This window comes from Terrapene carolina, unplaced genomic scaffold (genome assembly GCF_002925995.2).
Source record: "Terrapene carolina triunguis isolate 2854851 unplaced genomic scaffold, T_m_triunguis-2.0 Scaffold84, whole genome shotgun sequence".
Classification (NCBI taxonomy): Eukaryota; Metazoa; Chordata; order Testudines; family Emydidae; genus Terrapene; species Terrapene triunguis.
Genome location: NW_020664435.1, coordinates 6501909 through 6517114, shown reverse-complemented (window position 1 = coordinate 6517114; position 15206 = coordinate 6501909). Strand labels below are relative to the sequence as shown.

Sequence of the window (15206 nt, the reverse complement as noted above, 5' to 3'; positions counted from 1 at the left end):
TTTTTGGTTTAAATCAACTGTTTAAAGTTAAATAATATTTATTGTTTACATGTTACTAGTTAGTTCTTTCCCTCCATTTTAGTTTCAAATTGCTATAGCGGATGTTTTGTAGTAATTTCTTTAGTTTCCTAATTGTTAGAAGAATTTCATATTTTACTTAGTGATTTCTTTCTTTTAGGTAATTCCATACTTTAAATGCTCAGTGAAAACATTTTAGTAATATTATTATGAGAACACAATCTCACACATAAGACTTATAAGCGAATACCCCATCCTGTATTTGTAGGGCCATACCAAATTCACGCTCCACTTTGATCAATTTCACGCTCATAGGATTTAAATCTGAAATTTCATGGTGTAATTTTAGGGGTCCCAAAAATGAGTTGTGGGGGGGAGGGTCGCAAGGTTATGTAGGGGGGATTATGGTACTGCTACCCTTACTTCTGCACTGCTGCTGGTGGCTTTGCGGCCTTCAGAGCTGGGCAGCTGGAGAGCAGCGGCTGCTGGCCGCGAGCCCAGCTCTGAAGGTAGAACTGCCGCCAGCAGCAGTGCAGAAGTAAGGATGGCATGGTATGGTATGGTATTGCCACGCTTACGTCTGCACTGCTGCTGGCAGTGCTGCCTTCAGAGCTGGGTGCCTGGCCAACATCTGCCGCTCTCCGGTTGCTCTGAAGGCAATGCAGAAGTAAGGGTGGCAATACTGTGACCCCCCCCTGCAACTCCCTTTTGGGTCAGGACCTCCTATATGAGAAACACTGGTCTCCCCCGTGAAATCTATAGTATAGGATAAAAGCACACAAAAGACCAGATTTCATGGGGGGGAGACCAGATTTTACAGTCCGTGATGCATTTTTCGTGGCCATGAATTTGGTAGGGCCCTATGTATTTGTAACCAACATAACCTTGTAATATACTAAACTTCCACAAGTAAAGAAAGCTGAAATTCTCTGATACTCTTCCATCAGGGTATACAGTTTGAAGTCAATAGGACTTAGGAACATAAGTCACTATGGTACTTTTGAAAATCCCACCTTTTGGTGCCTAAATCTGGGTATGGAAGGCTAATTTTACACTCCTTTTTTTTTTTTGGAATTTTTTGGCTTGTGTGCATAAAAATTCAAAATAAATTTCTTAACATCTTGAAAGTCTAACTTTTCACTGTTAAAACTGAAGCAGTTTTGTTTTGCAGTGACAAAGATTTTATGCCACAAAGAGTAGTTTTTATTAAAAATACAGTTTTAGATTCTGATGCTGCAAACACATGCATGCGCTTCACTTTAGGCATGTAATCAAAAGGATTATTCATGTGAATGAAGTCACATACTTGTTTTCAGGATCAAGGCCTTAACTTCCATTATTTTGGTTTTTGCCTATTGTATTTCTATAAAATTTAGAAAAGACAGACTACCAAAAGTGGTGTTTTAAAAAGAAACAGCATTTGTAATTTAGTTCATTATACATTTTAAAGTAAAGTTAAAATAGAACAAGTTTTCAAATTAATTTTACACGGTCTCAAGATGACCTGAATCAATGATTTAAAAAAAATAAACAGTGATTTTAATCAACGATTTAAATTGCTTTGCCTTTCCTTAAAAACAAACATTTATTATCTTCATTAAACTCCAGATGCAAGCAGCTAAGCAATATGTACAGAATCCTGCTGCCTCCAATGCTATTTGCTGCTAGTTCAGAAATCTGGATTCAAGTACTGTAAATTTCCTTTGCTCTCTCATCCCACCTCCTTCCCCAGCCATGAACAGATGGACAGCAGATGGACATAAAAGAAAAGCATGTAAAGGAAGAGAAAATACAAAATTTAAGATATCAGTGAACAGAGGATGAGGAGAGGACAGATGAGAATGGAAGACAGGACAGAGGGTTAATAAATTTAAGAAATGGTTCAGCTGAACTGAATTTATGAAACCTCTCAAAGCCCCATCTGTACAGAATACAGACTTTGCTTCAGCCCTGTGCACACATGAATTTTGAATCCATAAGATGTGCTGGTACTCAACAGGTTAATCTAAAGGACAGAAGAAATGTGAGCCTCAAAATTTCATCTAATATGATTGTAAACAGAGAAAACAAACCTAAACTGAGAATTAGCATTAATTCTCCAAGCCCTTTTCTTTTTTGACAAAGATGATAAACTAATAGAATAACATGGCATACTACATACATTCTGAATACTAGTGTAGTTTAAAACTAGTACTCTGAACTCACAAAAATATGACGACAATCCTAGTCTATAAACATGCACATTATGCCCAAATGTTTAACCTAATATTTTTAGTGTCTCATAAATTGTCAGAACTAATACCTTCATCCACTTTTTTGGCTTGTGCTAACTTTTCTTGAGCTCTCTCTTTCAATGCTTGGACTGGAATAGAAGCCAATGCTTTCTTCTGAAGAGACTGGTTCTCATACACTTGCACATGCTGAAAGTTTGATTGAAGGGTTTTAAAGAAGATTGTTTCAGCCTCCTAATATGGAAAAAATATAGGTATTATTACAATCTATGCAAACCATTTTCTAGTAATTGGATGATTTCAAAACATCTGGTCTTGGTTCATTAATGTGTAAGCTTGTTTGTATATTTATTATAGAGTTTCTGATCATGACTCCATAGTTAAGGTTGCATTACAGATTTCAGTTAAAAGGAGTTTTAAACTGTAAAAATATGAATAACATGGCTAAAATTAAAACACAGAATGTAAACTTTGAGCACTATTTGAATTTTTCATGATGGTTTGATTGAAAAATGGACTAGATACAGACAGGGCCGGCTCTAGGATTTTTGCCGCCCAAGGCAAAAACAATTTTGGCCGCCCCCTCCCCCCTCCCCCGTTTTTTAATTACCCCACCCCCGGCCCCGCCTCAACTCCGCCCCTTCCCTGCCTCCTCCCCCCAGGCTCTCAAACCTGGGAGGGAGGGGGAGACTCCGAGTGGCAGCGGCGCGCGAGCGGCACCGGAGGTGAGCTAGGGCGGCTGGGGCACATTTTTAGGGGCGGCATTCTGGCGCCGTCCATGCCGCCCCTAAAAATGTGCCGCCCCAAGCACCAGCTTATTTTGCTGGTGCCTAGAGCTGGCCCTGGATACAGAGAGAAGTAAGAACTCAAAAATAACCCTTTTGGCAATTTTTAACTGGATTGTCTCACTTTTCTTTGTATGCCCTTTCCAAGGAATCTAAAATACTCAGATTGTGGGATCTGTCCTTTGTGCACATTGTTGCTCCTCACGTGCTGATTCCCAGAGTACCAGTTATACATAGCTGTGCTTGACTAGAGAGCGTTTTATAGCTTTTTAGCCATAATGGAAAATGTATGTGTCAAGCTGAAGCTGCTGAATTTGACAACATAGCAGCCACAGCACAAATAATGCAGTGAAAGAGAGTGAGTTAGCATACCTCTATAACCAAGGGGATAATTCCCTGAACTAGGAAGGAGGAGACCAAGAGTTTAAAGCTAACTGTTCTTTGTATTTCCATGCAAGTCACAACCAGCAAAGAGCTGCTGAAAAAACCTTTATTGGAAGTAGTGATGCCTATTGTTAAGGCTTCTGAGCACTTCTTGTTATAAGACCCTGAGTGCTGGAATGAAACTCAGGAGACCTGGATTCTAATCCCAGATCTCCCACCCTCAGTTTGTTCACTGTAGCAGATTGACTAAACCAGTTTTGGTTATTAACCACTATAATTTCTAACCACTATAATTGCACTCCCCTCTTGTTGGGATTCCCTCTGAAACCTCCTTCCACTCGGCTTTCCTAGAACTTAGTTCAACTTCAGATTCTGTCACTCATATTTTTAGTTGGCATACAGCAAAGCTATGCTGAGATGATCACACTCAAGCATAGTGGGTTGGTATAGGGCAGGAGTTGGCAACCTTTCAGAAGTGGTGTGCCGAGACTTCATTTATTCACTCTAATTTAAGGTTTCGCGTGCCAGTCATACATTTGAATGTTTTTAGAAGGTCTCTTTCTATAAGTCTATAATATATAACTAAACTATTGTTGTATGTAAAGTAAATAAGGTTTTTAAAATGTTTAAGAAGCTTCATTTAAAATTAAATTAAACTGCAGAGCCCCACGGACCGGTGGCCAGGACCCGGGCAGTGTGAGTGCCACTGAAAATCAGCTTGCTTGCCGCCTTTGGCACGCGTGCCATAGGTTGCCTACCCCTGGTATAGGGCATACCACACATCCAAAGTTACACTGCAAACCTCTTTCTTTATATACATTTATACATTATATTGCATTTACTATACATTGCATCACATATTTTGGGATTGACTTTGTAGGAAACAATCCCTGTACAGCACACACTGTCCATACATGATTTACTCTTTACCTCATCTTATATTCCAGGCTCATTTTAGTTAGTTATTTTATCCATTATAAATGGTTTCCTGGGGTTCCCCCTTATTTTAGCTAGTACAGACATCCTGCTTTCAGCCTACTGATCCTAATCCTGTCTCCCAAAAAATGAAGCCTCACCCATGTCCAATTAGTCATGTCAAGCCAGGTCTACACTTTTCAGAGCCAAGTACAGAATCCAGGATTCCTGATCACCAATATTCTACTGCTGACTAGTAAACAGTTGTGTCAGCCACTCAGAAAGCACATGTCAAGTTCTCATTCAGTGACTAATCCACAAAGTGGCTAGCAATTATTAGCCACTGAATTGGCCTAAGATAGCAATTTGAAGATCAAGGGGTTCAAAGCCTGCTGCTGATTTATACGGGCAGATGGCACTGTGTGGTTCACACAGTGAAAAGACTTCTTTTAACTTTGTACTTAAATTCAATCTATAAATTATGGTGGGAATCAACAAAATATACGTTTCACATTTCAGCTGTTTGTCACACATTTTGCTTGTATGATGCACTAGTCAATGTGTGGGTTGTGTGCCTCTCCATGCCCGAGGCTCTGAGTCTGATAGCTCTGAACTTCAGAGGCTAGTTCTTCAGCATAAACTGTAACCGTTCATGTTTTTAGCTCTGGAGTTCAGCCCTGGTGTCAATCACGATGGTGGTTGTCACATATTGGCAGGTTTGAAGGTTGAGAAGCATGCTCCAGGCATATCATAGCCTCTCACACCCTTCAGGAGGGTCAACATAGTCAGGGGCAGCTTTAGCAACACAGCTTCTCCTTCCAATTCCCAAGCAGCTGCAGCTCCCTTTCTCCCTGCTTCTTGGCAGCTATCCACTGAGGTACCCTAAAGCCTATATAAAAAACCTAGGAAATCAACTAACAAAACAATGTTTAGTAGCAATTAAGGGCACACCCCAGCCACTTAGAACCTTAAAAGCATGGATATAAGAAGTTACGGTAGAAGTCTCTTGTATGCTCTGCCACCTTCATTGCCTACAACACAGTTGATAGTGGACTCCAACACACCATAAGGCTTTCACTTCCTCATCCAACAAATACCCAAAAGCAATATATGTCCCAACTTCATCAAACTTGCACTCTTAGGGATATGCATATTATAGGCATTAGTAACAACATTACTAATTTTCTTTCTTGTCACCAGGGGGAAGGGTGTTGGACAGTTATTCTAAAAGCAAGACTAAAGCATACAGCAAGGCCAGCATAGTCCTAGAGCTGAGGTGCAAGCGATTTGGCATTGACAAAAGTGGTTCATGGCCATTGCCACAGTCACAATGGATAGGCTTTACATACTTCTTCCTTTCTGAGAGAGAGCTCAGATTAGAGGTCCATTTTCCCATACTGTATGAAGGAAATAGGAATGGGACTTAAGGAGCATGACCGTGTTCATTTTTGATAGGGCCCCTGACCTGGTCACTATGCCCCCTGGTCCACAAATTATGGAGTATCCCAAGATTGGGTGTATGTGTGTCAGTCATCAGTTGATGCAGAACTCATATAAGTACCAGGGCATACAGATACTCATGTCCTTCTGTTTCATCTATTTGTTGTGTGGGATAGGGTGAAGATTACTGGGGTAATGGTGGGAGACTATCAAGCTCAACATTGCATTTTCAACTGTCTCTTTTGGCTCAAGAACTGGCAACATGGCTTGGGGCTGGTCTCCGCTGGTGCCATCTAGCTGCTAGATTTGAGACTTTAATTCCCCCTACCCCCCATGCACATTTACTAACAATGAAGGATCAACACTGAATTAGCCTGCGTGGCAATTCCCATATTATTCTGTCTACTTTAGCCTTCCTCCCCCCACAACAACCTTATGTTTTGTGTGGCTGTTCACATCCTTCCTTTCTCCTCTCCCAGCTCCAATAAAAGCCAAACAAATAAATAACCCATAAATAAATTTAATAAAAAATGTTCACATTAAAAAAAATGAACAAAACAAAACTGGAGATGGATATTTGAATGATTAATTTCAGCATGCTTTTGGACTTCAGACTTGTGTTCTTATGCCTCAACATCTATGGTGTCTTTGCTGAGATGCTCCTTCCTTATCTCACATTTGCTGTCAGACTGCATCTGTTCCTTCCCCTCTTTTGTATAGCTTTTTTATGGCTCTGCAGGAAGGAATGATGGTTGAATCAGAGGGCTCCTCCTTTAGGAAGGATTATAGGGCACAGTATGCTTCAGGGGGCTTTCAAGAGGGTAGCAATTTATTGGCCTGCATCATAGATGGCCTTCACCTGGGGGACATGGTTAGTTTTGGTGCATGACCAACTTATCTACAATTTCAGCATCAGCACTCGCTCATATACATTAAACCTCACTGTCCCTTGGCTTATAGACATCAATGTGGTCGTGGACAGGGACATTTAAGCTACTAATCTAAAATAAATGGGTCTGCTGCCTCCACTGAAAAAGGCTGTTACATCATCTGTACTACTCTATTAGGCAATCTGCTGTTAGTTTGGTTAGATACATGCAGACTGGTAGTTGCCTGATCAAAAATATCATCAAGTTATGAAAGCTTTTTGCCCATTCAGCCAGGAGCTGTGGATGTTGATGCAGAAGAGCATCCCTTCCGATTACCTCCAACTATTGGGTCTGAATGAAGTACATCTCTTGGATGTTGGGAGCTGATGTCATTATTTCCATGGTTTATTTCAGTGCAATGTTCTACTGTTTCTCTTTTTGGCTTTCATATCTAGCTAGAATCCAACTTCTATAAACTCATTCTGTGTCCTATACATAGAATTATATATTTCTGAGATTACCTGTTTGTCCTAACTCCTCCTTAATGATTTTGTTCAATCTGGCTGTTTCCTAGGAAGATTCTGTCCTGAGTTATTGGGCTCACTTTAAAACAAAGTCCTGTGTAACAGGATGGTTTGCTCCTTCAAAGGTCAGAGCATCTGGGGCCAGAGGCTCTTTAACAACAGGTGTTTGGGCCTCGTAGAGGTGTTATCAGACCCAGCTGGGAAGGAGTCAGGTGACAGTTTGATGAGCCTCTGATTCCCATAAAGGCTGAAAGAGCTCAGTTAAGGAGAACTATAGAAGCAAGCTGGTGCTTGTTCTGGGGGATGCCCAAGCAGACTGTTTCTAGACTGGAGAAGAGCTGCCAGGAGGAAAGCCTGTGGGTCGGGGAAAAGTTGAACTGCTTTTTTGGGAGATCTGCTAAAGACTGTCAATACAACCAATAAACAGTGCTCTGACAAAAGGGCCTGAACAGATGCTAGGCGGGGCATTAATCCTTTCTGTGATGGGGAGACAAGTCAACAGACTACATGCTAAGACTCTTTAATAAGGTATCTAGATTACAGATGTTATTGCTCATGTCTGGACTGTATGAGTATTCACAAAGCACTCATTAAACTCTCCGAAGTCCTGTCACAGTATGCACTATGCTCACTGCTAAAACTAGAATTAACTTCCTTGGGGCAATCACTTATTCAATTGTTCTTGGTAAGTAATCTGGAGGGGATAGTCCCTCGACATTATAGGCAGCAGCAGTTTCTCCCTGCAGAATGGAATTTAGAAGTTTATCAAAGCAATTCAATGAGCTCTAGGTCCTGTGCAGTCAGATCTGATTCTCAGCTGCCATTCAGTGTTCCACTGACTGAGATGTAAACTTCTGGCAAAAATTAAATAGTGCTGAAGTGGATTATCTGGATTTGAGTTGTTGGACATCTTGCATTGGCTTTCGTCTGTTCTGAATGACTTGCAGCCAGATTTACGTTCCATAACATATGGAAGCACGGTTGGTTCCTCCAACCATTCTGTGGCCTCTCTCTCTTGTTTTGATCAGCTTCCTGTGACTTTGAGTATGACTTATTCTTGCCATTTACATAGAGATTTGGTGTCATATGGCATCAGCTATCTTGAAGGAATTTCTTGGTGTCTCCAAAGGATTCTCAGCTCATGACCTTGGGAAAGTTTTTGATTCCTTGAGAGATATTGTGCTGCCTCAAGGAGTTGTCTTATTACCAAGTGCTAGCTTGAGCAGGTATTATCTCCATGAGAGATGGTCCCTTAACTTGAGTAACTTCTAACCTCCAGGAATGTCTCAGGTGAGCCACCAGTATTTCTGGAGTGCATCTGATTGGGGATGGCTACATTTAGAGATGTATTCCAGAATGTTTTGACTTAAGTGTCAAGAGATGCTGCAACCTCTTTGACATTTTAGTGTACCATATTCTGAGTGCTAGATAGCTTGTTCTCCCCTCAGTGTGTCAAGCCCTGAAGGCGTGCCATGGTGGTAGTTTCAGCATCGTTCATGCTCTGTAAATTGACAAGGAAATTTAATGCTGAAATCTATCTCTGCACTTTGACCTAAAAACAAGACATTCTAATAGGCACGTGTCAGTTTGAGTAATTTAAGATCAAGTAGCAGCTGAGCATGTTTCCTTTACTGTGTAAATATAGTTAGAGTTCTACACTATTACAGCAAAAAAAGATATGCAAATTAGATGTCAATTGCAATTAACTGAGGAAAAGTGCTGTTTCCTCCTGGCACAACATGCAGCATTGATTGTGTACATTATGGCTCTTTCATAATGTGGGTTGTTGAGCCAACCAATTGACCTTTAGGCAGAATAGTGTGCATTGCTGGTATGCCTCTCAGGAACTGCTGAGCTTCACTGTTTGAAATATGTAGATAAAATAGAGTTCCAATTCAAATATAGGTACTTGTATCCATGGATGCCAGGTTTGTATAATTTTTGGTGGTGCCCAAAATGGGTCAAAGCAAAGCTGTCCCCCCCCATAGGATGGACTAGGGCAACCACCCCGGGCCCCACGCTTTGGGGGGCCCCGTGCTTCAGGGGGACACAAGGTCCAGGGCGGCCTGGAGGTTTAGCAGGGTCCTGGTGCCAGCAGCAGCAAGTGACCTGGCCCCAGCCCGCCCCGTCCCGCTCCACCCTGGCGTCGCTTGGAGGAATGACATCATAGCTACAGATTTGGGACTGGTTAGAGGTCGTCTCAATGGACAGTTGTCTCTCTTTCCCAGCCAATCAGATTGGTCTGGAGTAGAACTACGGGACAGCAATTTTGTGAGCATTCTAACCTCAGATCACATAACTTTGACTTTAATAAGGATGGTTTTGGGGCTTTTTTTTGGTGGCTAGCAAGTTCTACCAATCAAACACTGGAGCCACTGGACTTTAAGAATGTAGCATTCTTACAGCTTATTGTTTAAGACAATGGCAGGTGAATAACTGTCTTCAGCATGAGGAAGACTTATGCGAAAGCCTCAGAAGTTCACTAAGCAGACAAAATACCAGCTATGCAAATAGTAGGTAATATCAATCTCAGTATCAAAAAGGAAACAATGTTTGTGGTGTTGGCCTTTTCCCTTAACTTAATTTTTTGGGAAGCTGCATGTACGAAGCACTAGTAAGTCAAGGCAATATTGTGTTATGATACCTCCTCATGATGTTCAACAATGTAATTGAAAGTGACTCTATCTAAAATGACTGCATAAGATAAGAGTGAGATTTCACCTTACATAGGGAACATTGACTGTCTTGCAATGGGTGGGAAGGCCACCTGTTCACACAGGCCTAATAGTGAATATTGGATCAAATCAACCTGTCCTATCACTTAAACCCACTCAATTTAGCTGCTCTGAATGGCCTCTGTTCTCTAAGCCTCCAATATGGCATTTGTTTTCCACTAAGCTGGATATAAAGAGGAACTGATTTATATGACTATAGAAGCAACTCCCTGTATGGGCTCGGAGCTGCAGACTTTTTTCTCCATAGCTCTATTTTCTCCTCTCTCACTAGTATGGTCTGTTTTTGCTGCTTTTCACTCAAAATGATCATATTTTCAGAGTTATTTTATTACCTGCTGCCTATGCTGGCATCAGACTTTATGCTGTTTCTTATTGAAGTTGATTGGGTCTTGGAGAGAGTGTCACAAGTGAGCAGAACTGTTAAGGTCAAATGCTGTCATCTTGGGTCATGCAACCTCAGCATTTCTTTATTCACCTCCTGTGAGTTCAGTATGTGCATCTCTCACAGAAGAGAGATGTGTGGATTCCAGCATTCCTCCTTCTGTCCACCACCCCAATCCTCCTGTAGCTCCCATGCCACCGGATCAGTTTATTCAATACTTCTAATGCAGCCAAACCGATTTGAGTGATGACATCATAAGCACTTTCAGTTCACTTGTGCAGATTTGAGGAATGCTCCTCTGATCAGCACTCAGCTGGGTCTGAGGTTAGCATGTTTCAGACAGACTGTTTCAAACAGAGCAGGGAGGATTTTTTTCCACAGACCCTTGTCTGGTAGAGGATACTCTCTGGCCAGGACCAAATGCTGTGGCTGAAGAATGCTCAGGTGAACTTGATCATTGTCTAACTGGCTGCTTGTCTATCTCACATGCCCTAATTGATCTCCTGGTTACAAATTTTTTCCTGATATCCAAATTAAACTTCCATTTGCTTGCATTCATTCCATTACAACTAATTAGCTCCCCCCCCCCCGCGCCTTCCTACACAATTCCTTTACATCCTTCCAGTATCTGGAGATTATTTTCCTCTCCTCTTAGTCACTTGGCCAACCAAGTTATACATATCTTGTTTACTCACTCTAAATAATTACTTTCCCCCCCTTATTTTAATTGCTTTTCTTTGAATACTTTCCAACTTAACATCTTTCTGGTGATAAAGCATTTGGACCTGGACTCAACACAGTAGCTGTGGTCTCACTGCTGGTGTATGTAGTACATCCTTGGCTCCTGCTAAGGCTGATGATTATTCGGTAAATTAGAGCACACATGGTCATTTTTAGCATAAGTCCTCTTTCACAAGTGCCTTTAATGTACTAAATTAACTGGAATAGGTAAATTGTCTGCCAACAAACCACTGCATTAGGCAGTTTAGCACAGGGACATAACTGATACACAAGATAGGAAATGCAATAGTTATATAGAGATTGAACTTGTGAAAACACCTTGAGCATGATTAGATGCATTAATAATTTGTCACCATGAAGATAAGAAACTGCAACTTGCTAAGGTAAACAGAATTTGCTAATGGGAGGCTTGGTAATGAAGTATGGAACCTTTTACCATTCACTAGTCAAAAACTGCCTAAATGGGCAGTGATCAAGTGTTTTTCAGGCTAAGAAAGCTTGTTAACTGAGCTGTCCATGGACTACCTACAGTGGAGTTGCATCATAGGTGCATTTAACTTACGCGATTTTAACTATACGCGCTGGGCAGAACAAAAAAAACAAAAACAAAAAAAAAAAAGAGAAAAATAAATACTATACCTGTAGTGCGGGCGATTTCGCCTGCCATTCCATTCAATGAGCGTTTGACTATACGCAATTTTCGCCTTACGCGCTGACTTCAGAACCTAACCCCCATGTAAGATGTGACTCCCCTGTATTTGCTCATCAAGTATGGTTGTCTAATACAATGCTTTCCCACTTTTTAAAGCTATGTGTATGCCCCACTTGTCTGACATTGTATGTATGTTTTCAGTTAGTCCAGGTGTAAGCAACCTATGGCACGCTTGCCAAAGGCGGCATGCGAGTGTTTTTCAGTGGCACTCACACTGCCCGGGTCCTGGCCACCAATCTGAGGGGCTCTGCATTTTAATTTAATTTTAAATGAAGCTTCTTAAACATTTTAAAAACCTTATTTACTTTACATACAACAATAGTTTTAGTTATATATTATAGACTTATAGAAAGAGACCTTCTAAAAACATTAAAATGTATTACTGGCGCGCGAAACCTTAAATTAGAATGAATAAATGAAGACTCGGCACACCACTTCTGAAAGGTTGCCGACCCTTGAGTTAGTCACTGGCTCGCCTCCATTTCTGAAAGCTTGTCGGCAACGTTCTAGGTTCTCAGAACGTTGTACCTTGTAATAAACAGAGCGTGATGTTATAGCTAACTAGACAGGGGACCAAGATGTGTTGTATGGTGAACCTTCTACTCTAATAAGGAAAGATGGAGAGTTTTTTGGTATTGAGCTCAGAGGTGAATATAGGAGAGTATGGCAGGTCGCTGCTGCCTGTCATCTAAAACCAACCTGCCATCTGGATGCAAGGAAGATTCTTGTATGTTCCTTCCTTCTAGAGGCAGGTGCTGCTCTGACATATACTTAATGAGTGCACCCAGGATTTTTTTTTTTTTTTAGTAGCATATCTAACTAAACAGGAATTAATTCAGGCCTGTGCTATCAAGGAGGTCAGACTAGATGATCACAATGGTGCTTTATAAATATAATGGATGAAGATGGGAATTGGCCTCCCCCAGTCAGTTTCGCTAAGTACCACTTAACAGCAATTACACCCTGCTACACTGATAGCACCTTCTTTTCTAAGGTAATTAGCTGAGGAATTTAGCAAAGTAGTAGTTGAGCAGACAAAAGCATTCCCTGCCCTCCCATTTGGCATAGCAGGACAAGGAAAGAGAGATGGGAGAATTAAGTTAAGGGCTGTCCAGCAGGCAGCAAGTCATTCAGTTTTTGCTTTTCCAGACCAGATTTTTGGTTGCTCCAGTTTTCAGCCAATAGACTTTTTCCTGGTCTAAAGTGATTACTATTTGATAGTTATATGAGGAACTATATAAAATTTGTGGTCACATGAAGAGCCTCTGCAATAGCTAAGGTTTCATGTCTGGGCATGAAAACTAAACTTATGGCAGAGGCTGTCCTTCCAGAATATGGTTAAACACACTCAGGGAAGCATGCAACACTACTGCTGAATCTTTTCTGAGACTAGCGCATTCTACAGTGGTGCTAATCTAGCATTTTTCATTAGCAGTGAGACCCCTATGTATGTACTCCTAGGGGAATTCTGTGCCGAAAAATTTAAAATTCTGCGTACAATATTTTAAAATTCTGCAAATTTTATTTGTCTAAATAACACTACATAATCATGCCAGTTTCAATTATTTTGGTAATTTATTTCAAAACCTGTCAGCAAGTATGTCTGTAACAATACACAGAGACACAAAAATTCCCCCAGGAGTAGAGAGTTAAAGAAACCCCTATGACAACACAGTTCCTGCTTCTCTGCCCCCTCCATCCCAGAGCCCAGCCACGGGCCCCCCATCCCAGATTCCTGTACCCCCTCCCCTTCAGAGTCCAGCTGCAGGGGCCCCCTAGCCCAGATACCTGCACCCCCTCCGAGCCCAGCCATGGCCCCCCCATGGATCCAGAAGGAGAAACAGCCTGATGCTGGGTCCCAGGCTTGCAAGGAGTTTCCTGCGTGCCGCTGTCTCCTTCCCTCAGGGCGTGCGGGGAATTGCAGCTGCCAGGAACCCTCTAGCTCTCTGCCCAGCAGTGTCTTCTATGTGCAAGCTGGGCTCTGCCAGGTCCAGCACCCCTAGTGGCGACCAGCAGCACTGCAGCCCATTTCTGTGTGGGAAAGGAAATTCTGCACAAAAAACATTAATTTCTGCAAAATTCTGCATTGCTCAGTGGCGCAGAATTCCCCCAGGAGTAATGTATGGGAGACCAAGAAAAAATGTGACATTGTAGTTGGGTAGGAGAATCCCAGGAAGATAGCTTCCTTCATAGCCTTATTCTTAAACTCGGGAGTGACCCTTTTGCTGCAGGACAGTACTACAGGACCAGTCCGAACTTTTCATAACTATTGAAACAGGGCGGAACTGGTTTCGCTCTTCCTGGAGCTCATCAGCTGTAGGTAACTGGTTTAATATAATGGGCCAAACTGTGCCCTGATTCACCTCAATGCAGTTGCATGGAGCATAAGTCATGGTAGAATTTGGGAAGCACGTATTCTCCACCCTCCCAGGGATGGCATGGTATTGACCAGAGAGAGTTTTCAAGCAGTAAAATCATGGTTTTTACCACCCTGGGAAAAATTAGTTAGTCCCAGTTTAAAACATTTTCTATTTTAAAAACGGTTTCATTAATGCACACCACACTACACTTAGTCTTAGTTATATAGTCAAATTGTGGTGACATAAGGCAGTAGATTCATAGATTAATTTATGGTTACACAAATAAGTAAAATGGAAGTGGGTGTAATACTAATATATGTAACTAATACTGAACATCTGAATGTCTGTATACATTTTGGTTTGGTATTTTCTCAAGGAAGTTACAAGTCATGACTCATTTCAGTTTGCAATATTATATAAACAAAAGTCATTATATGAAAATGACAACAATGCTGAGTTGTAGGGCTTGAAACTTTAAGCAATCAGAAGCATGCAGAGTTGCAGACTGCCAGTGCAGGTCCATTTGGCCACATAGCAGTCTGCAGCAGAAGAACAACTTTGATGTAGTAGATAGACCAAGCCTATTCCTCAGTTTTAAATGGATGTATCCAATATTTGAAAAGATTCATTCTATGCTTGCTGAACTTGCTGGACATTGGTAAAATAATTGCATCAGATTTCCTGTTTAAGGCGGTTTTGCCAGTGCCCTGTCCTAAACTAGTTTTCTCCCAGGAAATTGCCAACCCTGTACCCACACCTCATGGCCTCATTAGAAGGTTTTTAATAACTTATTTTAAAAAGCCTGTTTCAGTCTGTAAATGGCTAAATATTGTAAAGTTTTTGAAAAAAGCTTCATTTATAATTTAATATTTTATTATTGTATTCAGAAGATGTTCCATCCCAGAAACAAACATTTCAATGCAATCATATGCACTGAGAGGTGAAGGACAAAAGGAATCTAGGACTCCTGGTGGTGTACAGATTTCCAAATGGAAACACGGTCAACTTTCCTACAGGTACGTACAGAGCTGCTGCTTCCCACCCTAGTTCTGGAATCCCCAGATTCCATGTCTACAGTGACCAACCTTCACAGACCACCTCAGTAATACA

The 15206-nt window shown here is 41.4% G+C and overlaps 1 protein-coding gene across 2 annotated transcripts in view; it reads right to left on the bottom strand.

Annotated features, from left to right (window-relative positions):
- The window catches only part of NGLY1 (N-glycanase 1), a 58956-nt gene that overhangs the window by 30546 nt on the left and 13204 nt on the right, over positions 1-15206 (bottom strand). For both annotated transcript variants that reach the window (XM_024214552.2, XM_029910973.1), the window contains exon 4: positions 2321-2483. In XM_024214552.2, coding sequence (XP_024070320.1) covers positions 2321-2483 — 163 coding nt within the window. The remainder of the gene's footprint in view (positions 1-2320; positions 2484-15206) is intronic.